The sequence below is a fragment of the Choristoneura fumiferana genome, chromosome 30, assembly GCF_025370935.1.
Source record: "Choristoneura fumiferana chromosome 30, NRCan_CFum_1, whole genome shotgun sequence".
Lineage (NCBI taxonomy): Eukaryota > Metazoa > Arthropoda > Insecta > Lepidoptera > Tortricidae > Choristoneura > Choristoneura fumiferana.
The window spans coordinates 824410-847622 of NC_133501.1; the positions used below are offsets into that span (position 1 = coordinate 824410).

The following is a 23213-nucleotide window of genomic DNA, read 5'->3' on the forward strand; positions in this document are numbered from 1 at the left end:
CCAATCAACTGACGTACTTTTTATGAGCTGTCAAAACACAATTCTCCCCTAGAGTTTGAGTGGAAATAGCAACTTATGACGTCACTTGTTCGCCAACTCAATCAACTAACTATTTATTGGTTTTAAAGCAACCAAAAATCTAATTTTGCAGTTAATCGAAAGTTTGGTTTTCAGTGCTAAAATAAAGAGTTTTTTTACTGGATTCGTGTCTTCGTTTTTTTTTAATGGTGTCAACATCCCTATTCTGGACTCGAGTAAAGGTAATGCGGGGCCCCTAGGCTGCCCCTACTCTGCCTAAAAGCTGCTTAGTGACTAACGGCCCTGTTACATATAAAAGGTCCCGATAATAAAAAAAAACCTTTTACTCTTCACATTTTATTTGCGAACATGAATTCCGTCAACTTCTTTAAAGTCATTCCACAGAACGCTGTCGTTCATGCCGTGGCCTTCCATCCACTTTTTCTTCCTTAGATCTGTTTTTAATTTATGTTCCGCCTTTTTCATATCCACACCATTTCTTCGGCTATCACCTGCTAAATAAAAAATGCAATTAAAAGTAAAGAAAGGTACCTGCCCACTTTTCCCGATAAAAAACCATTATCATACTCCTTTCGACTCGTCCTACAGTCCCAGTTTTGCTAGTTTTGTGCGATACTTTGACATACCTTGACGTCGCACCGGGTCTCTACTGCCCTTGGACCTGAATCAGTAAATAAGGAGAGTTTAGTTAGTAGATATAGTAGCAGTTAAATAACAAGTTTAAGGGAAGTCTCTTCGTTCCATTCTCCGTACAAACGTAGTCCCGGTCTCATTTGAAAACTAGGCAACAGAAATAGATGAAATTTTGTAAGTATGGACTAGACGTAATTATCTATATGCCTGTGGTTTTTCAGATTTTCATATAAATGTGTAATATCAGAATTACAGGAGCTCAAAAGTCGACAAAAAAAGATGTCAACTTTGCACGAAAATTACAGACTAATAAAGCATTTTTACAAAAATCGAAAAAAACACAGGCATAGAAAATATAATGAACATCTTGATTTATTCAATATAACAAATTCATGAATTCCTATCCTACAATATTGTGTACAATAAATACTATCTAACATCCAAGACTAAAACTATTTATAAACTAAACTATGTTACAAAATAAAAACGTCATCCAAATTTTCTGCCCCAGGCATTGACCCCAAGACACTGATCTTGATTGTAAAATATCATTGATTACTGTGCTATACTTTTCGTATAATATGAGGACAACGAAACCCAAAATTCAACCGCCCAAATCTTGAAAACCCTACAGCTATCTCGCTCGATATAAATTACGGACGTCGTTGCGGAAGGCATGGGGGGACGGCTGCGAGCGCTTATGTCACGAGCGATAAAGACAGCAATATCCCAAACGAATACTTAACGCGGCCGCGCGGCCGGCAGGGAAACTTCTCTTAAGCCACATGAAAAATTAACAGTTAACAAGAAGAACTAACCTAAGATACCTACCTAATATACATCCATACTAATATTATAAATGCGAAAGTGTGTGTTTGTATGTTAGTCCGTCTTTCACGTCGAATCTGAGCGACAAGTTGATGTGATATTTGGCATAGAGATATTTTATATGCCAGAGAGTGACATAGGCTACTTTTTATCCCGGAAAAATGCACAGTTCCCGAGGGAACAGCGCGCGATAGGTAACCGAATTCGATGGCGAAGCCTCAGGCTCAGGCAAAAGCTAGTGTTACTATAAAAATAAAATGGCGGGATCACCTAGACGTGTTTTCCAGCGACTGGCCAGACATGACGACAGGACGAGTTAGAAATCCAGGGGAGAAGCCTTTTTTATCAACAGTGGGACATTACAGGCTCATTTATAAAAAAAAGAACACCTCGTCAAAAGATCTGCAGTGGCAGGGTTCTCATGACCGTGACGTGGTTCTTATTACAATGGTATTAGTGTCTAATTTTGTCAAAATCAAGCGTCTTCGTGGATGGCACTTTGGTAATGAATGATCGTTATAACAACATTTGGTATAATTTGAAAGGATAGGAGCATCACAGAACTTTTTTATAAAATGAACCGAACCTAACCTTTTTTTAACCTAACCTAACCCAATACAACAAATCGAATTAATCACAATAAATATATGTTTGGTTTCTAAGATAAATTGCTGTATATCAAATGAAAATTATATCAATTGTTGCATTATATCAATCGTTATTATATCCTACGTTACGCACCGGCGATAAACGAATCCTATGCAGAAGTAAAATACTTATTTGTGTCACAAGGGAGCAAAATGGAGAAATTAGCGAAGGATTCTACAATTGAATCCTGAGCGTAATGAGGGATTCAAGTGTTAACGCCCAAGATGAAAATAATTTTGCTCCCGAGTGGCTCATACAACTTTTCACACCGAGCATTAAGAAACTTGAAAAAAATCTATCTAAATATTGATAAAGAACAACCAGCATAGAATGATGAATGACGTGGCTTTACAATTATCAACTTCAAAAAAATGGCATTTGCAATAAAACACTTAGAAAAGCCTTTGACAGAAAAGTTGCACTTTGCTCCCTCTCGTCAGGGAGAAAAAGTTACTTTTCTTCCAATTATGCTTTAATTTCATCATAACCGCACTAAATACTCAGCACAAAGCGGGACTTTTCTGCTCTAGAGCAGAAAAAAATTATGAGAGTCCTTTATTGCATTCTTTTAGTTTTTTTTTTAAATTGCACGACCAAAGAGGTAGCACAAGTATTTTTGCTATAAAATTAGCCTGCATAGTGTAACAAAATCTAGTGTTAGGTTGGTCAACCTGACGGTCTTATGAAATTTGACAGATTGCGTACAAAAAATTGTTGCTACCAATCCTACCAAAAATAGTTATTAAATCCGCTTCGTTTCCTCACTTTGTAATTGGCAAAACCATCTGTTTCTAACTGAACTTGTACATTGCCATTAAAAAAAAGAAGTAGCCTAAGTAGCCGTATACTTAAAAAAAAACTTTGTATGTTTGGTTGGCCAACCCGGCGCCCATTCGAAATTTGACAGATCGCGGGTAAAAATATCTGCTACGAGTATATATACTAACTCTGCCAAGAAATTAAAAAAAAAAAACAAATTGGCGGGAACCTTGCGAATTTTCCATGGACATTTTTTGAAAGTGCGAATTTAAACGTACAAAAATGGAATCATCGAGTGCTAGTGACATTTCTTTCCTATTCATTGCTTAGCATGAGTTTTTTTTTCGCCTACTATTCCTGTAATAGTTGAAAGAAAAGCAGATTATGCTCCTTCGTATTAAGTAATTTATATTGCCCTCGTGCTTTTTAAAGCCCTCGCTGACGCTCGGGCACTCGGTGCAATAAAAAATAACTTTCTGCTTGGTGCAACAATCTACTATTTCTGAAGGAGAGGTGAGAAAAATAAATTGAATCCCTTAATTACCTTTGTTTCGGCTTGTATGTTTTTTCTTTCCTATGAAACTCCATGAAGAATTGCATAGCCCTCTCTTTCTTCTGCAGAGCTTCTTTCTTGTCCAAGGCCTTGTTCTGCAAATCTTTCAACACCAGTATCTCATGATATGCGCTTTCTGAAAAAACAGCCCGGTACAAGTTTCGTTGGTGCATGGACGTCCCTAAGCTGCAGGGCTACTACGAAACTCGAAACTCGAAGTTCGTATCGTACCGTCCCTCTCGCTCTCGTATTAAATAGTATAAGTGTCAGAGGGACCGCACGACACGAACTTCGAGTTTCGAGTTTCGTAGCTGCGCTTGCCGCTTGGTCTGATTCGAGGTTTTTTCGGATCCAACGGTCATCTGGGGGGCTACTACAAAATTCGAAATTTGATTTCGCACAAAATCCTTATCGCTCGTCTTTTATTATCCGGCCAGCTGAGGAGTGGAATGCTCTGCCAGTTTCTGTGTTCCCTGATCGCTCCAATCTATACTTCGTTTTTTAGCATTACAAAGAACGGAAGCGATCTTGACGTGTCTTTTTATTGAAAAACACTTTCGAAAAATACGTTACAGCAAATATGTAACTATTTTCGACTATGCTGACATTTGTTATCCTGATCTCTTAGAAGAGCAGCTTAACAAACTCGAGCGAATTCAAAATCTATGCATTCGGTTTATATTTGGTCTACGTAAGGTCGACCATGTCTCTAATTTTCGATCACAGCTCAAGTGGCTCCCAATCCGCTTTCGCCGTAACTCACATTCTCCACCTTCTTTACGGCATTCTCTTTAACCCTGCAACTCCTCGCTACCTTGGAGCGATTTAGCTATGTAACTTCAATTCGATACTCTCAGAACTTTCTCCTTACCGTGCCTCTACCTAATTCCAAATTCTATGTATATTCTTATACTGTCCAGGCTATTCAAGAAAGAAAGAAAGAAAGAAAGAACATTTATTTAACGCCATATAAAACAAACATAGGAACAAACATAGAACAAATAAAGACATACATGACGCTAAACAGGTCCCCACTCAGCATAATGCCACGGCAAGCCGTGGCGCTGATTTTCAGTGAGGACCTTATCTAAAAACTAACTTAAAATAAAAATGTATTCGGTTGTGAAATTCCTTACCGATTGACTTACGACGCGCAAAATCTTTGTCACTATTTAAATCTATGCTTAAGGAGCACTATCTGTCATCTTGTAATAATTAGCTTTATGATAATTTATTAATTTATTTGTTGCTCAAAAATAAAAATCATTTATTCAGTAAATAGGCCGCAATGGGCACTTTTACACGTCATTTTTTAAACTACCAGCGCTTTCGGAAAGACCATCATTGCCAAGAAGAATGCGCCGCAAGAAACTTGGCAGAAAGTCATTTTTTCAACATAAAATAATAACAAATAAAATACTTAAAACCTACAGTATACAATTAAATAAAAGGAAATACAAAATAATAATAATAATAATACAGGGATGTATGGGGTCCCTTAGTTACAAAACTAAACTACTGCTGTTTATCTTACTGCCTTTCTGGTGTAAAATAAAGAGTCTTTGTATTGTATTGTATGTAACAATTAGCAAGTTCATGATCATTTACAAGCTTTTGGTATCATAACCGTAAGTAATAGTTGCTGTTTTTTTAAAACGTTTTTCAATAAAGACTCGTCAAGATTGTTTACCCTTTTCTAATGCTAAAAGAAACGAAGTATAGCCGTCTTCAAATCTAGGGTAAACGGGCATTAATTAGGCAAGCGTGCTCCAGCTTAGTCCACATTATCGCTCACCATCAGCAGGACTACTACGAAACTTGAAACTCGAAGTTCGTGTCGTGCGGTCCCTCTGACACTTACACTATTTAATACGAGAGCGAGAGGGACAGTACGATAGCCCTGCAGGCGTGATTGTAGTCAAACGCGAGCCTGTTTCTGTATATAAAAAAAAACTTACGAATAAGATGGTTGCCATTAAGCATATCATCTTCATTAAACTTGTTTTTCATAAAGTCTTCTATTCGTGTGTAGTCCCGGTACGTAGCACACATGTAGCGAAACCTCTTCATAATTTGCGAATCTAAGTACCCGACCTGACAACATATATGAGGGTTTTCACAGAGGCGAAATAGCGCTAGATGGCGTTGGTATCGTGAAGTCTGTTTGACGTTTGCTCGTGATTGGCTCATTTAGTTATTTAACCAATCACGAGCAATCGTCAAACGGATATCACGATACTAACGCCATCTAGCGATATTTCCTCTCAGTGAAAACCCTCGTTGCGGAATGGCTTATCATCACATCATCATCAGCAGCAGCGCCGGCTCATGGCCGGCCCAGCCCAGAGCTATTACTAGTCCCCAGTTCCAGATTTTGGTCGGCATAATTGCTATATATATCCGTGCCTAATAATAACAGCTTTTTAGTACTGATAATCTCTGAGCAAAGCCTCGGACGGACGGACAGATAAACAGACAGACATGGCGAAACTATAAGGGTTCCATTTTTGCCGTTAGCCATCTGTGAAAATTTCAACTGTCTAGCTATCACAGTTCATGAGATACAGCCAGACACACAGACAGACAGACGGACAGTGTAGTCTTAGTAATAGGGTCCCGTTTTTACCCTTTGGGTACAGAACCCTACAAAACACGGTGACGCAGATGATGATGATGACGATACGATACCCTCGGGCAGCGGCTACCTCAGAGTATATTTGATCCGCTTCTGGGCTTATCTTGCCTCCATATGATGCGAATATAAAATCTGCATACCGCATCTTAAGTTCCGTATCTGGAAGAAAAACATGTGTTTTAGGCGCAACCCACAAGGAAGAGACGTGGGACGGGGGCGTTGCAGTCGCGGCGCCCCTTAAATCCGTTATAAGTTCGACCGCATGTGTCTCTGTCTGTCTGTGGCACCGTAGCTCTTAAGCGGTTGGACCGATTTGAATGCGGTTTTTTTTATTTGAAAGCAGGTTTTTTAGCGATGGTTCTTAGACATGTTTCATCAAAATCGGTGCGGCCGTTTTTGAGATATTGAACTTGAAAGTGACAAAGTCGGCGGTTTTCCAACCTTTTTACTGGTTAAGTTATCTTATCATACTACCTAAATGTATAGAAACGTCGCGATCCAAAGCAGACAGAAGATACGAGGCGGACACGCTGCGCGGACGTCAATATGCCCTTAAGCGGGAATTACACTGCGTCGTTTCAAATTACTTCGGCGAACCACTGTCGCCTTTACATTTTTCTTTATTCGACTGGATGACAAACGAGCAAGTGGGTCTCCTAATGGTAAGAGATCACCACCGCCCATGAACACTTGCAACACCAGAGGTATTGCAGCGTTGCCAACCTAGAGGCCTAAGATGGGATACCTCAAGTGCCAGTAATTTCACTGCACTGCTGGTTCACGGCAGGATTAGCGAGCAAGATGGTGGTAGCAATCCGGGCGGACCTTGCACAAGGTCCTACCACCTGCAACCTGCATTAGTCTGTCAGTCTACTGCGGCGGCCATATTAAGGCGGTGGCTGGCAGCTGTCGCTCGCCGCATGCGGCCCACTACCGTGTTCTTTACACTTTTGCGGTAACGACTCAGTATAATTGCCGCTTGAGTGTGACGTTAATTGCGCGGCAGGTCATGAGTATTTAAATAATAAGAAAACTGGATACTTTCTATCGGATATGCTGTTTTTTTTTAAATATGTATTTGTTTTTGTAATACGAGAAAAATACCTGAAAAAGCGCATGTCTTACTAACCTACTCGTATGTTAAACAGCCGCTACAGAATAAAGGTCTCTACACATAACACCGTATAATGCCATGACCGTAATAGGAACGTCTCAGGCAAAAATATTATTCTTTGTATCGAAAAGTATGAAACTTTGCCCACTAGCACGTTCTGAAACCAACCGCCGCGCGTCATGTAAGCGTTTGACATTCCGTTTGACACTCTGTCTGAGACGTTCCTATAGGTACGGTCATGCATGTAGGGCTGCCATCTCTAAAATTTGGCTACCAGGACAAGACGCGTGAAAACCCCGGATTTTGGAGCCCAAAACCCGGACATGTCAACAGGTTTAGGTTTTGATTAAACTTGGCCAGTAGGTATAATAAAATATAGGCCAATCAAATAAGATCCTTATAAAACGATTTACAGCTTGCTGGAAATTAATTCTTCGAAAAATTCTAATTGCATTGGTCTAAAAATTAAAAATATTTTTAAACCCGGACTACAAATGAAACCCCGCCCGGACGCTCCCCGGACGCCCTCTAAACTAGGACAAATCCGGGGAAACCCGGACGGATGGCAGCCCTACATGCATGGCATAATAAATTGCAAGTACAGAAGTTTGTCTTTGTAAGGACAAAAGCGACGTTTAGGTGTAGTATGAATTTTTTGAGGTGTCCCGATCTCGTTAACAGCCTGCCTTTCGAACAAAACCATTGTATGCTATTGTGCCATATACTCAGTTTACAATGAACGGAAATATAAGATAAAATAGCTCATTAAAATAACTTTATTATTTACAACAGAGAGTTCATTTTAAATAAAACTTTTTTGGCAAATAATATTTATCAAAATTGAATGCGTCGTAGACAAGCAGCCTCATTAATTCAGTTATAAAAAGTATTATCTGAGAATATAATAATACTGCTCTAGACCATAAAGTCGTTATTTGAATGAACTATTTTGCGGTAATGACGATGATGCGGTTGAGAACACAATAGAATACAATGGCTTTGTTCGAAATGTGGGCTGTTAACGAGATCGGGACACCTCAAAAAATTCATACTAGGTACCTATATAAGAATCGTGCCTACTTTATGCTTCTCTGTCTATTAGACCGGGAGATGGTGACACAAAATATTAGATGATTTGTACCAGTATGGCGGTTCTTCAGGGGTCTAATTACGGAATGACAAAAAAGAAAATGATGGTCTTAGCGCTGGTACCGGTGGCCCAATCGCGTGGTCGTTAATCGAACGTGTCGGATCAGACTTCTATTTATGATCATACACTGAACTGTTAAAAAAAATTAGGCTGGTCGTTCTGCGAAAAATCGTTTTGCGAAAGAAAAAAAAATTACTCCCTTGGAACCACCAGAAAAGTATGGCATGGTGTATTTCGTGAATGGCTACTCGACGTTGATTAGCTATGCAAAAATAGCCTGGAACAAATGGTTGAATTGTTTTTTTTTACCGACTTCAAAAAAATTGAGAAATTGTGGACCGATTTTCAAAATTATTTTTTTAATCGAAAGGGTATTCTTCTGAGGTGGTCCCATTGTCACCAAGTCAAGATAGGGATAGGGAAATCGAGGGCAACCCTCAAATTTTACAGGCACACATGGCGACACACTATGGCGATTTTGGCATTTTTAGCATTAAGATGAGCATTTACATTCAGAAAGTATCATTTGGTAACCTGGACAAGAGGAAGAAGACCGTGATGAGCAATGGAACTCATCAAAGCTAAGTAATGCTCGCTCGTCTATAAACGATCATGATTAATATACCTAGATAAGCGACTAAGAAGAAGTTTTAAGTTAATGATTCTTTCGAACTGATCCGATGCTGAAGCCAGAAGGTAGGCAACGGAACTCTGTTATAAAACAAAGCAACTAAGTCTTGTTTGGGCTTAATGGAATCGTTGTGAGATGTACTTTGGCTACGAGTTACTACAAAGTGAGGAATAAAGAAAAATTTTAACAAAAAAGTAAAACCGACTCCAAACAAATATAAAAAAATAACAAAAAATGGAACCGACCACAAAACCCTTGAAAATATTTTTCTAAGTACGTACTAGCTCGAAGTCGGTGACTCAGTACGACCCAGCAGGAAGGATTGAAACCCATAGTATGTAAAAGAGGTAGACGACTATAGTTATTTTTTTGGAGTCGGTTTTACTTTTTTGTTTAAAAAAAAAAATGTATTCGCGTAGTCGGTATGGCGGGCTGTAAGCCACATCGGAGAACTATGACATTACGCTACCGCCTACATCTTTTTTTATCGACTATCGTAAAATACAATCATTTTTGTGGAACAAATCGTTCGATACTCGTTATTTATCCGACACGTTCGATTAACGGCCACGCGATTGGGCCGCCGGTACCAGCGCTATGACCATCATTTTCTTTTTTGTCATTCCGTAATTAGACCCCTGAAGAACCGCCATACTGGTACAAATTATCTAATATTTTGTGTCACCATCTCCCGGTCTATATCGCATAACTCGTGTGCACTCGCTCGCGGCACGTGTAGTGCTAGGGTTGCTACGCCCGGAATGTATTAGTGAAGGATAGAAAATATGTTCTAGCTCTCTCATTAGTATCCCTACCGCCTTTAACCTATTAACAGCCACAGTCAGCCAAAACCGACAAAAAAAATCTGAAAATCGTTCCATATGAGCCACAAAATGCCGACATGGCCTCTATAGCACTTTTTTCAGCTGTCGTGTTTTACCGACCGTGTCGGTCAAAGGGTTAATGCACAATTTACTATTATTTTCGTACCTTTAAGAATTTCTCTTGTCATGGCTCTGAGATGCTGCTCTGCCTTCCAGTCGAAGTAATAGTAAAAGTAAGTTTTGAGTTTCTCCGGAGGTGCGGAGCCCCTCCCACTGGTCGCAACTGCCAATATATCATCTCTATGATATCAGCCGTTGGACGTAGAGGTGAGACGTACTAGGCAAAACGCGGACTGAGTCTTGCGAGTACGCGTCCACAAAAAGACTAGATCCACTAGTATCTACGAGTACTTAACTCAATTGACTCATTGCGTAAACAAAAAGATTCCCGTAAATACGCTCCCGTGATTGCGTATACATCGTACTAGTTTTAGAAATTTTACGAATATTATAGAACAAAATCGAATTGAATTCCACGTCACAGTTCAGTCTCCACACTTCATATTTTTTTTAATTTTATATAACTTATATTAAATACCGACTAAAATCTTCCCTTCATACTTCATACAGGCTTAGGACTGTCAGCAATTTTTATAACTTTTCAATTAAAAAGTGTACATAAAGCTTGTTTTCAAGTTGGCGGAACGTTGTCATCCGCCGTACTCCTTAATACTCGTACGTTAATGGAATCGCGGGCGAGAACGCGTACTCACGCGTCCAAGCCAAAACCTATTCCAGTAAATACGTCTCACCTCTGGACGTCCACTGGTGGACGCAGGCCTCCCCCATGGACCTCCCCGGTTGGCAGCGGCCTGCATCCACCGTGAACCTGCGGCTTTAACCAGGTCATCAGTGTTGCCAATTTAGCGACTTTGTCGCTAGAACTAGCGACTTTTGCTTAAGTCTTAGTGACCAAAATAAAGTTTTGACGACAAAAATGGTTTAGCGACTTATCTGGCGACTTTTGGAATACAATTTTAAACAGTTTTACGGCCAATAATGGATACATTTTTGTCAATTCGACGACGATGAGAATTACACAGTGCCATGAGATCTATGGAAAGCGACAAGCGCGCTTGCGCACCAAATTCAAACTTTATTTAATTAAAGCTCTATTCGTTTATGCTCTAGTTTTAGCTATTTAAAAAAATATTCAAATCAATTTCAGTGAATTCGGAAATCTTCTAATTCAAGTTGTTTTTTTTTTGTATCCTGACCTTTCAGATCACCAGTTTCAGACACAAGAGGCCGAGGCGAGGGGAGAGGGTGGGAGGAGAGGGGGATTTGAATTTTTTTCAAATTTCGTTTCATTTTTCATTTCAGTGGCCTCTTGTGTCTCTCCCAGACAAAGTCCTGAGTTCACTCGTTCCTGGTGGAATTAATTTTAGAGACTTTCTAGCAACTATAGATTTTGAGTTTAGCGACTCGAGTTTCCAGGAGTTGGCAACACTGCAGGCCATCCGTCCATCTTGTTAGTGAACGTCCTAAGCTGCGCTTGCTGCGCGGTCTCTGGTCCATTTGCGAACTTTTCAGCCCCAGCGGCCATCTGTTCTCTGTGATATATTATGATGATAAATAATTAATGGTGACCGTGTGCTTGTGAAGCGGGCCTAAGTATTAGCAAAAAAAAATCGGTTCTGGCACTTCGCTCACTTCGCTCGCTTGGCTCGCGCGCTGAGGGTCGCAGTTCTACCTTACCTGGACCTGCCTTAGTAGAATAGGTATTCAATTATGGAACTGATCGATTATAAAAAATGTTCTTAATCTATATTTAAAGTTATCTTATATATTTATAATTATGTTTTGATCAAATATAACATCTCTTAAAATATTGGTACTTAATTTTTTAGCAACTTTATATACATATATAAACGAACAGCCTCTCTGTAAGTAGATATACTTAGTAAATAAATAACTTACATAAAAGAATTCCAAGAGCTACGGAAATCATGGCAGGAGGAAAACATTGAGTATCAAATGCATAAATATTTTTGAAATATGTCATTAAAATGTACTAATTAATCAATTTATATGTGAGTAATAAAAAAAACGATTAAAAATCAATACAATTCACAAATATCATTTTGTACGGCGTAACCGACTCTTGCTTTTAAAATTAATACAATACAAAGAGTAAAAACGGGACCCTATTACAAAACTCCACTGTCCGTCTGTCTGACACCAGGCTGTATCTCATGATCCGTGATATAGCTAGACAGTTGAAATTTTCACTGATGATGTTTATCCGTTGCCTAGTATCCATAGTACAGTCAAGGGCAAAGATATCGACACGGCCAAAGTTACAAAAATATGTATACACGACTTTATGCACTTAACATTACGGCCGTGTATACATCATATATCTTTGCCCTTGACTGTACAAGCTTTGCTTAGTTTGGGACTAGGTCAATTGGTGTCAAGTGTCCCATGATATTATTATTATTATTTCTGTTGCCGCTTTAACAACAAATACTAAAAACTGGATAAAATAAATATTTAAGGGGGGCTCCCATACAACAAACGTGATTATTTTGCCGTTTTTTGCTATGTCTAAAGATCGGTAAGTACGAATCCCTCCGTGCGCGAGTCCGCCTCGCACTTGGCCAGTTTTCTTTTTGAGGTACGGAACCTAAAGCACGAAAGCCGCAGGAAAATGTTTCTCATTAATTAAATATACCACTAATTTCACACATAACTAAGTATATAATTAACGGTGTGTGTAATTAACACTGTTTCGTTGTATTTAAAAATGCTTCAGGCGACTACATCGTTGCTTGGACTATTATTATGTAAGTAAAAAAAACCCGACATTGTTACTTCAAAGTTCAATATCTCAAAACCGGCTGAACCGATTTTGATAAAACATGTCTAAAAACCATGGCTAGAAAACTTGCTTTCAAATAAAAAACCGCATTCAAATCGGTCCACCCGTTTAAGAGCTATGGTGCCATAGACACACAGACACACATAGCGGTCAAACTTATAACACCCCTCTTTTTGCACACGAGCATTTATGGCATCCCTTGCTGTATCATTACTAGTAGGTACCTAAAAGCTTTAGTTTTGAAACTCGTATTTATTTATTTTATTCCACTGGATGGTAAACGAGCAAGTGGGTCTCCTGATGGTAAGAGTCACCACCGCCCATAAACATCTGCAACACCAGGGGTACTGCAGTCGCGTTGCCAACCTAGAGGCCTAAGATGGGATACCTCACGTGCCAGTAATTTCACCGGCTGTCATACTCTCCACACCGAAACACAACAGTGCAAGCACTGCTGCTTCACGGCAGGATTAGCGAGCAAGATGGTGGTAGCAATCCGGGCGGACCTTGCACAAGGTCCTACCACCTGCAAAAGATATGTAAGGTATTTGATGTATCACTCTAGTTAGGTAAATATATCTTGTCTTCGGGGAGCCGAAGTCTTCTTGGTTTTAATGGAGCACGAACGTAATGAGGTAAAATGTATTTATTCGTTACTTTTGTCAATTACTTAATTAAACACTCACATCTTATTATTCGTTACTTTTGACAATTGAACGCACGCGGTCGATAGATGGGTCAATCAACTTTTTTACCGACACTTATCGTTCATCAAAGCCGACACTAATCTGTCCGCGACATTTTTCAAACAATTGCAGATTTTTGTAAGTAAACATGTTTTTTCTGTAATTTAATAGATGGTGTACATGAACACATGCCATCCTATGTAAGTTCAACCTATTAAACCGTGAAATATCTTGTTGGAAGTACGATTTTTTGGTAACACCAGCGACAATTTTGGTAACGCAGGAGACGCCCAAACTGTGGGTAAAATAGTTGATTGGCCCAGATACGCAAGCAATTCGGAGCTTGTGGACGGTTTGCCTGGCGGATCTGAACTGCCCGTCTCGGGGGTTGCTCCTTTTAAATGCCGTGATAAGGGTGGGGATCCTGGGATGGGTTTATTGTAAATATTCTTGATGTAACCTGTGTGTAATGTATTTTTTAATTACGGTAAGTTTGTTTCTGATTTTTTTTACTAATAAACAAGACAGACGCATTTGACAAGCGAACATATGAGTATTTAACTAAAACAAGACATATTTTTTATTTACTTACTAAAATCCATGCGTCATAATTTCATTATTTTTATTAAAAAGACGACTTCTACGTTCTGATTTAATTGGAAAGGCGTAAGAAATGATCTACCACATACTTATTTTTTTTTTAAATATACTTGATTTTTTTTATAATTGCAGAACGTGCACGCAACGAAATCTTAATTTTTTTTTTCTTGCCGACCGGATGGATAGCCTAGAGGGGTTAGAGAACTTAACTAATGAAGCTTGAGGTATCGGGTTCGGTCCCCGGTCGAGGCATATCCGCGATCCCATGGCGCTCCCATAACGGCAGGGGAGAAACGCCGATGTGTTTTTAGTGGGTATGCTAAGTCAGAGAGTCCCACATAACTTTCCACGGAAGTACCTATGCATAAAGCATTTTCTCATCGCAAAAAATAAATAAAAAGGTATAATTTGTATGAATAATACGAATGTCTGTTCTGGACGTTTTGGGCGTTTATATGTAATTAAGTATGTGGTTGTGTATGTGTTGCTTAGTACCCATAACACAAGCTTTGCTAAGCTTACTTTGGGACTTACTTTACAATTGGCGTGAATCGTCCCGTGATATTTATTATTTATTTATTTATTATTATTTATTTTATCTGTATAAGCCTTGTATAAGCATGTTTATCAGTTGCCTAGTACCCATATAAAAAGCTTTGCTTAATATATTTTAGGTCAATTATTGTCAATTTTATCGTCCCGTGATACCTATATATTATTTTAAAAACGAAACCTTTGCAATAATAGTCAAAATAGTTCTCGATCGTTTGTCCGAATTTCATATGCCATAATGTATCATTTTCCATAATTTTAATTCGTAATTCTGTCAAAGTCAAAATATCTTTATTAAATTAGGCTATACGAGTAAATCAAAGGGCTACAAGAAAGCCACCCAGGGGCTATGGAGAGGTCTATGCTCGGGGTTTCGCTGCAGGATAGAATCAGAAATGATGATATCCGCAGTAGAACTAAGGTTACCGACATAGCCCGAATTGCGAAACTGAAGTGGCAGCGGGCGGGGCACATTGCTCGCAGGACTGATGGCCGATGGGTCAGAAGGTTCTCGAATGGCGTCCGCGGACCGGGAGACGAGCTGTCTGCCTGTTAAGATCGCGGGATCGCGTTGAATGCAAAAAGCCAATGTCCAGCAGTGGACGTCTTTCAGCTGAAATGATGATACGCGTAAAAGCACTTGTCAGCGTCGAAAAAAATTACCACCAGTTCGGAAAAACCCTCTGTAAAGAAGAATCCGTTTAGTGATTTACATAATTTATTTTTGAAACAATATTTTCTTTACAATTGATATTACCATGGGCGCCGGGAAGGGTGTGCGCAAAAGAAAATACATAGAACGAAATTAAGTTGAAGAATGAAACCTATAAATGTACCTCTATATAAATAATAAATAATAATAAATAAATAACATTAATAAGATGTCATTGTGAAAAATCGTGATAATAGGGTCAATTAACTTTTTCTTGTACCTCGTTGCCATGGTTACGTCCCCTGGACAACTCTTTAAAACCAAAAGTTTCTATAATGTTTTCTGTGGTTAAAATTCATCAAGCTTACATTTTTGTCGTAGTTACAAGCTCATTATATTTTAGACAACCAGATGGCCTAGTGGTTAGAGAACCTGACTACGAAGCTTGAAGTCCCGGTTCGATTCCCGTGTCGGGGCAGATATTTGTATGAAAAATACGAATGTTTGTTCTCGGGTCTTGGGTGTTTACTATGTATTTAAGTATGTATCTATCTATATAATTATATTTATCCGTTGCTTAGTACCCATAACACAAGCTTTGCTAAGCTTACTTTGGGACTAGGTCAATTGGTGTGAATTGTCCCGTGATATTTATTATTTATTTCTTATTTATTATTATCTTATGGACTATTTCTTTAGCACATTAGTCGCCTATATTAAAGCAGTTTTTTAAAGAAACTCTGTCACTGTATAATAAACAAGAAAAAGTCGATTGATCCAATAGCACGGTTATTATATTTTATGGCTAACGGTGGTGCTCGTATTTAAAGTGAAATTATGTCAGTGATTCACAGGGCCGGATTTAGGGGAGGGCATTCGGGCCCCCCCCCCCACAATAGACTTCGGAGTTATTATTTTTTCAAATTCCGACGAATAAACACTGGTACTTAAACAACTTTTTCTTTGATATTTTAATTAGCTGTTTTTACCTTTACCTATAGTAATTTTAATTTGTACAATTGTTCATTATGGGCCTCCACTCCTTTGTTGCCCCAAAGCCTCCAGACCTCTAAATCCTGGTGATTCGGTCAAAATACCAACGTATAAGACGTCGCGAAACCTTTCAACCAGTGCACAAGTAACTCCCTCGCGGGCCTCGTTTTAGGGCTCCAGGGTGCATCAGCTACGAAGGTCGACATGGCAACCCTGGACATACTCATGAACACCACGGCAGACGTGATTCATGACTCCAGCGCCATTATCAACGACATGGAAGGCATAAGGTTGAGGAACAGAAATACGCCCGAATACGAATGCGGATATCTTAACAAAGTTATAGAGGTAAGCATAAAACAGCACAAAACAGAATATTCATAGCTCGATTGAGCAAATGAAAGTGAAAAGTTAGTTAATTTATGAAGGAAGGTACACTGCCACAGATGGTCTAAAAAAATAAGGACTTGCCGTAAAAACTGTTTTCCAAAGTAGCCCCTGCATTTTAAAGTAACCCCGTTTTACGCGGGTTATTCTTTTTCCAGACGTATTAGCGGGAGGTGAAAACAAAAATCACCGTGGGATACCCAAGCGCTCTCATTCTGAGAGGAGGCCTGCGCCCGGCATTGGTATTTGGGACATACATAAGCCGGGATGATCATGATAGTCCAACAATACCCCTATGGGTTAATTTTTACCAAATATTTTTAGGAATACTTCAGGAAACAAGTGAATATATACAACACAAGCAAGTACATGAATACGCGACTGTACACAGAAGAGTTGGTACTGTATTTGGAGGAGATTGAGCATCACTACTGGCAAATTGAGCACGTAGCTCACATGTTGCATGAGGTCGAAAGGAAACACAAGATAGGTAGGTTCACCCTCCCTTTCTCGGCTTAAGCCGACTAAGAAACGCTTTATGTCCAAGCAATAACAGCGAAAAAGACGTCGTTTCGCGTCGGCCGAGCCGATCGACGTCTTTTTCGCTCTTATTGCGTGGAGTAAATTGTACAACATGAGCATAAAACGAGCCATTTTGCCCGAGACGTTACTTAGTAGATGGTACGGCGAGGGTGGATAGACAGGTCGAGGGGAAAATGGGTTTAATGCTCGAGTTTTCCACTCTGCTTTTCACTTCGATGGCGAGGACATGAAATAGCAACAGTGGAAACAATTGTTCACTTACTATGTACCTTTTATTGTTCACGCATTACTATTATAATTATATATTTTTAGTTTCATTGGTCTATTTTGATTGATTTTATAAAAATAAAAATTATTAAAAAATATGTAGAAACTTCTTTGTTTGTGGCTGTTTACACCTCATTGCCCCAAGGCAATCTTATCTAACACCAATCTTAGACGAAGATTTTACTTTATGCACTAGAGCATAAAAAGTCATTTTATGTCGCCTAGATCCAGCATAAACACGAATTTTACGAGCATGAGAAGTGAAAAGAGTATTTTGATCGGTTAAAGCCGACTCCGGGTCAATTAGTTTGGGGAGACCCTAACGCCATAGTAGAAGAGAACAAGTATGCACACTCCGACCCTTTAGGAGACTTAACTGCCTACTCCGGCGCGGACAGTTAGGGTTGTCGATGTCTATTTTAACTTAATTAATTACCTACCGTCAAATAATTTTGGTATGAAAGTTAACTTAAAATTGTCTCATATCTGTGTCTAGAGAAACAAGATTCTTTGCCGCTCTATTATTATTTGTTATTATACTAAATTTAAAAATATTCTTTATAAATTCGCCGAAGTGGTGATGGCGACTGTGTACATACTAGGTACTCATGTTTCCTACACATAATACTATTTATTATTTTTTATGTGTCCTTGCACGAAACTATCACACTACACTTATAGTTTCACTTATAGTGTATTACTAGTTGACGACCGGATGGCCAAGTGGTTAGAGAACCTGACTACGAAGCTTGAGGTCCCGGGTTTGAATCCCGGCCGGGGCAGATATTTGTATGAATAATACGAATGTTTGTTCTCGGGTATTGGGTGTTAAATATGTATTTAAGTTTGTATTTATCTACATAAGTATGTTTATCCGTTGCCTAGTGTCCATAGTACAAGCTTTGCTTAGTTTGGGACTAGGTCAATTGGTGTCAAGTGTCCCATAATATTTATTATTATTTATTATATTATATACTACTAATTTGTATTAGGTATATCAAAAATACGTAAGTACGAGTACGCGAACGTAAAAGGTGATCACTTCGCGAAGCGAGAACAAGACGAGCGAGCTAAAATCGAAACGTACGGCGCCGACGGCAGCGCAGCCTTGACTCAAGAAAACTTAATCCTCCTTAAATTATCAGTGTGTGCGTGCGTACATTTAAGCCGCGCGATATACTTTTGTTCGTAGTGAACCTACTTTGTTCTCTTTTACTATGCTAACGCTCCGTAACGTTATTCTGTACCCTCCTTCCCTAGACGTTACGTAACACCCAAATGACCATTTTCTAAATTTAGTAAACATTTTTTGGGTAAAGTTGCGCCGGAAATTCAGCATGAGGCATGAGAACATTTAGGTATAGGCCAAGAGTAACAACTGACGCTGCGAATCTCCCACATTTGAGGACATTATACTTACCTGTTAAAGCATGGCAGCCCTGGGCTGTATAGTTAAAGTAATTTTATAATGGATTGCACTCTGTACTGTCTACTCTATAGCTCGATGCATCGTGGTTTTAGCTTTGTGGTTGTTTATATTAATATTGACTTATTTTATAAGGATATGTCTGTCTTCGAGTGCTTTGTTTCATTACCAGCCAGCACCACTCCGTTCGGGCTCCTCCAGCCTTAGTGAAATATGTTTAGTTTAGTTTATTTATTAATTCAATATACTTAATATTACATTATAATTTACATAAATGTCAGTTATAAGAATTTATATTGAATTCGTCAAAGACATCGTATGAATTTAAAAAAAAGTGAGATAACGCGTTTTTCGAACCTCCCTCCCGTCCCTGCAGGGCTACTACGAAACTCGAAACACGAAGTTCGTGTCGTGCGGTCCCTCTGTCACTTATACTATTTAATACGAGAGCGAGAGGGACGGTACGATACGAACTTCGAGTTTCGAGTTTTGTAGTAGCCCTGCAGGGGTCAAATAAGGGTCATTACTTAAATTTTGTTTATTTAATTCAGTTTATCACATTTTTGGAATCTGATTTCTGAAAACGCTTCACAAAGCCTATTTCTCCAAATGGTTTTCGATTTATTATATGTTGGTCAAAAATTGTGGCATCCCAATGAGGGCTATCGCGAATGAATTCGCCGCTAGAGGCGCTAGTGTAGCGTGAGGTCTCCGAAATGTCAAATCTCATAGCTTTTGGGTGAGCTACGCGGGATTATTTATAATTAGATTTTTTTTGTGAATATTTTGCGTTACCTGAAATTAATTATGGCAATTATGCGTTACGGGGCAATGAATGTCTGTGTTTTGAGACAGTTTTGTCTTTTGGAAACTTTTGTCCTCCCTTTTATTCCTAATAAAACCGGACTGAGCAACACTGTGGTTGCTGGATATTTTTATGGCACGGTTTTAAGGGGTTTTAAATATGATTTTAATCTAAACTTTGTTTTAACGCCCGTAATAACAGACTCTGAAAGCCACACTTAAAAACCTCACGCAACAGTGCGCCATCTAGTGAGACAAAAAACGATAGCCCTCATTGTTTGTAGTTCATTGATAAGGGTCACCACAAAGTAACGCCGTATTCAATAAACATTTATAAACATCATAATACTTTCAGGTGAGGAGCACAACGAATATGACGTCACCCGGGACCACTCGTTCACGGCGCCAGAAACGGTGACAATACCAGCCAAGTTCACGTCGCGGTCGAAATGGCATTTCTGGAAGTACCTGAAGCACAAGATGGGAGCTGTAAAAGAGACGAAAGAGCCGAAATGGCCGAAGGAGTACGGATGGGAGGTTGCGTACGAATGGAAATAAGATGGACGAAATAAAATGTGATGACGTTTTTTCAGATTTTTATTTCTTTCTTCTGAAATGAAACGATGTTAGTTTATTTCGCTTTACACATGGTAAAATTGGTCTTAAAAATATAGCTAATGAGCTGTGACAATGTCCAACCAGATACATTGGCATTGGAATATCTTATTTTCTAAATTGAGTTTTTTTAAGCTAAAGTAAATTTAATAAGTAACATTGAAATACTGATTATTAATTAATTGCACAATTAAAATTAATCGTTAGAGTAATTTTAATAACTTGATATGTAAAATTGAATAAAGATAGGTGTACTATATTAGTTATTAAGTTAGAAAGTTATTAAGTTATCTTTTACCAATTTTGAACATGAAACTACCGTGAGACTCACTCATATTAAATATAATGACCCGGATGTTTAGCTCGACATGTTTCAGGCTAATCCGTAGCCCTTCGTCTTCGGAGCAACGCGACTCAGCGGCTGTTGCAACACGCGGACACATGCGCGCGAAACATGTCGAGCTAAACTCATTTAAGACGTGAGTTATCCGGGTCATTATATTTATCTTTACCGTTCAAAATTTATAGCCCTGTGAGAAACGGGCGGATAGATTAGCAATAGCTCTTAAAATGGGACAATTGTTGCAAACATCGTTAGAGATATAGTTTCTGCATAACAGTGTGTGTGTGATAATTTTAATGTTATTTTTATTATTTAAGTATTTTATATATTTTCTTTAATAGAATAAAATACCTTTATCCTTCAGCCATCCATACTAATATTATAAATGCGAAAGTGTGTGTTTGTATGTTTATCCTTCTTTCACGTCGAAACGGAGCAACAGATCGATGTGATTTTTGGCATAGAGATTTTATAGGCCCGAGAGTGACAAAGGCCAAATTTTGTCCCGAAAAAATGCTCATCTCCCGAGGGAACAGCGCGTGATAACTGAATTCCACGCGGGCGAAGCCGCGGGCAAAAGCTAGTTGATAATAATTCAGACCTAAATTTACTCCGAGGTAGGTAACTCTGCTACACCTATTCTTAGGTGGCTTATTACATTAAATATTCGGACTTCGAAGCTCAAACGTTGTACTTACGAAAGGTATATAGAAGAAAATGCTACAAGCAACACAACGGGTTTGGAGGAACTTATTTACCTACCTGGAAATGTATTTGGACACCTTACTTGCATAAGTATTAAACCTACTTACAAGGCCAATCAACACTTACTAGCTTAAATTCACATAAAAAAATGAACGATTTTTTTTTATTCGACTGGATGGCAAACGAGCAAGTGGGTTTCCTGATGGTAAGAGATCACCACCGCTCATAAACATCTGCAACACCAGGGGTATTGCAGACGCGTATAGTTTTTCTTGAAATTTTGATATACACCAGTTTACATTTTAGAGGGGGGGGGGCGCTCGATTTTAATATTTTAATGATAATTTGCACTTTAAAGTTGAATATTTTGCACAGATCACTGAATAGAAAATTTGTCTTAGCAAACCCCCAATGGTTTAAAAAACCTATCCTACGATACCCTCAATATATAGATACGACTACAAGAATAATAGGTTAGGTTAGAATTGTACATATTTGTAACGGAATGAACAGCCAACGGTATAAGAGGCACGAGCATAAAATTGTGGGAGGGAGGGCGGAGCCCCCCACGTTAAAAAAAAACATAATCACCCCCTTTTAACCTGGATTAGTTCATTAGTTAAGTACCTTATATCCCTCAGATTAAAAGTAGAAGCGTCGCGAAGAGGGGCTTCGTCGACTTTGTCACAGTCTGTCCCCGCGTTATAAAAATACTACCACCCACTAGTTACTAGTTTTCAGAAAAGTATATTGGATTAAGTAGAAACAAACTTCGGGTTCGATTCCCGTGTCGGGGCAGATATTTGTATGAAAAATACGAATGTTTGTTCTCGGGTCTTGGGTGTTTACTATGTATTTAAGTATGTATCTATCTATATAATTATATTTATCCGTTGCTTAGTACCCATAACACAAGCTTTGCTAAGCTTACTTTGGGACTAGGTTAATTGTGGTGAATTGTCCCCGTGATATTTATTTTATTTATTAAACTAGCCGAGATATGTGCATAGGGGAAATTCGTGTCGGTACCGTTGTCCAGCAGTGGTGTAGCGGTATAGCACGTGGCACGTAATGCCGAGGACCTGGGTTCGATTCCCAGTGCTGGTCTTATTTTTCTGGTTTTTCTGTGCATATTTCAATTTGTATTTTCAATTTAGGTTTTACGGGATGATGAATTGGAATTGAAATAAAAAATACAAAAAGATTCCAAAAAACCAATCTTAAGTTAGTAAGCTTAGGTTATAAAAAACTTTAGTAACTAACTTTCTTTGTAACTAATTTTGCGAAGTCTGTTTCTGCGTAAACAATATTCGGAATTCGCAAATTATGCATAAAGTCTATTCGGCTTACATTGGTTAGAGTAAAAGAATTCTGCGTAATATAATTATAACTATGCGAAAACAGTTTTGGCACAAATGCTATTATGCGTAACAGATTATGCAAAACATAATTATGACATAAAAATATGCGTCAATGCAATTACCCACCCACCATTAGACATTTATACCTACATAAATACATTGCAATTACATGAAAGTTTGTACCTAATAAAAACTATTTATTTACAGGCATTCTCCAAGTCTATACGCTATGGACAGCAATTATGAACCACCGCCAATTTCCAAGGGCCAAAGGACGATGGAGTTCACCCGGAGATCCTATCGAAATGTCTCCAGAGTTGGGCAAGATCTTCGGTGAACTGTCCTGGACCTCCAGACTGCAGCTCCTGACCAATACTACCGACTTCTAACAAGACTTTGCTGTCCATGAATTCACTTATGGAGCCTATGGGTCCCAAGAAGTTAGAGTAAGGGACATTGATTCTGCAGGGCGATTTTGTGCCTTTGTACACTCTCGTATAATAATAATTATTAGTAGTTTTATAGTAAAAAAAAAACAGCCTGAGGTATAAAATATACCTAAACTTGGAAGATTTTTCGTA

The 23213-nt window shown here is 38.7% G+C and overlaps 2 protein-coding genes across 6 annotated transcripts in view; one reads left to right on the forward strand and one right to left on the reverse strand.

Annotated features, from left to right (window-relative positions):
* Positions 1–359: 359 nt before the first annotated feature.
* Positions 360–11893, reverse strand: LOC141444773 (uncharacterized). Of its 3 annotated transcripts, none has more exons than XM_074110407.1 (7): positions 11795–11892; positions 9981–10097; positions 6166–6254; positions 5419–5554; positions 3452–3596; positions 666–700; positions 360–530 (listed from the first exon to the last, which is right to left on the reverse strand). In XM_074110407.1, exons 1-7 carry the CDS (start codon positions 11877–11879, stop codon positions 376–378), a joined length of 762 nt encoding a protein of 253 aa, XP_073966508.1. In that variant the 5' UTR covers positions 11880–11892; the 3' UTR covers positions 360–375. The 3 variants fall into 3 exon arrangements, with proteins under 3 accessions (XP_073966508.1, XP_073966507.1, XP_073966509.1); XM_074110406.1 differs by having other exon boundaries at positions 360–533; XM_074110408.1 differs by lacking the exon at positions 9981–10097 and having other exon boundaries at positions 360–533; positions 11795–11893.
* Positions 11894–12560: 667 nt separating this feature from the next.
* LOC141444683 (uncharacterized) overlaps positions 12561–23213 on the forward strand; it is a 20705-nt gene continuing 10052 nt past the window's right edge. The window contains exons 1-4 of one of the 3 annotated variants that reach the window (XM_074110268.1): positions 12561–12663; positions 16354–16529; positions 16893–17058; positions 19964–20195. In XM_074110268.1, the coding sequence (XP_073966369.1) occupies positions 12624–12663; positions 16354–16529; positions 16893–17058; positions 19964–20166 (585 nt within the window). In that variant the 5' untranslated portion in view covers positions 12561–12623 and the 3' untranslated portion in view covers positions 20167–20195. Of the gene's footprint in view, positions 12664–16353; positions 16530–16892; positions 17059–19963; positions 20196–23028; positions 23079–23213 lie in introns of those variants that run through there. The other 2 variants (XM_074110266.1, XM_074110267.1) reach the window with 2 other exon arrangements.

Coding starts and splice junctions, on each gene's coding strand:
- LOC141444773 (XM_074110406.1), bottom strand. CDS start 11,879: ATGACATATTTCAAAAATATTTATGCATTTGATACTCAATGTTTTCCT. Junction 6,255..9,980: donor GACAAGAGAAATTCTTAAAG/GTACGAAAATAA, acceptor TTTTTCTTCCAG/ATACGGAACTTAAGATGCGG. Junction 3,597..5,418: donor TAATGGCAACCATCTTATTC/GTAAGTTTTTTT, acceptor CTGTTTTTTCAG/AAAGCGCATATCATGAGATA.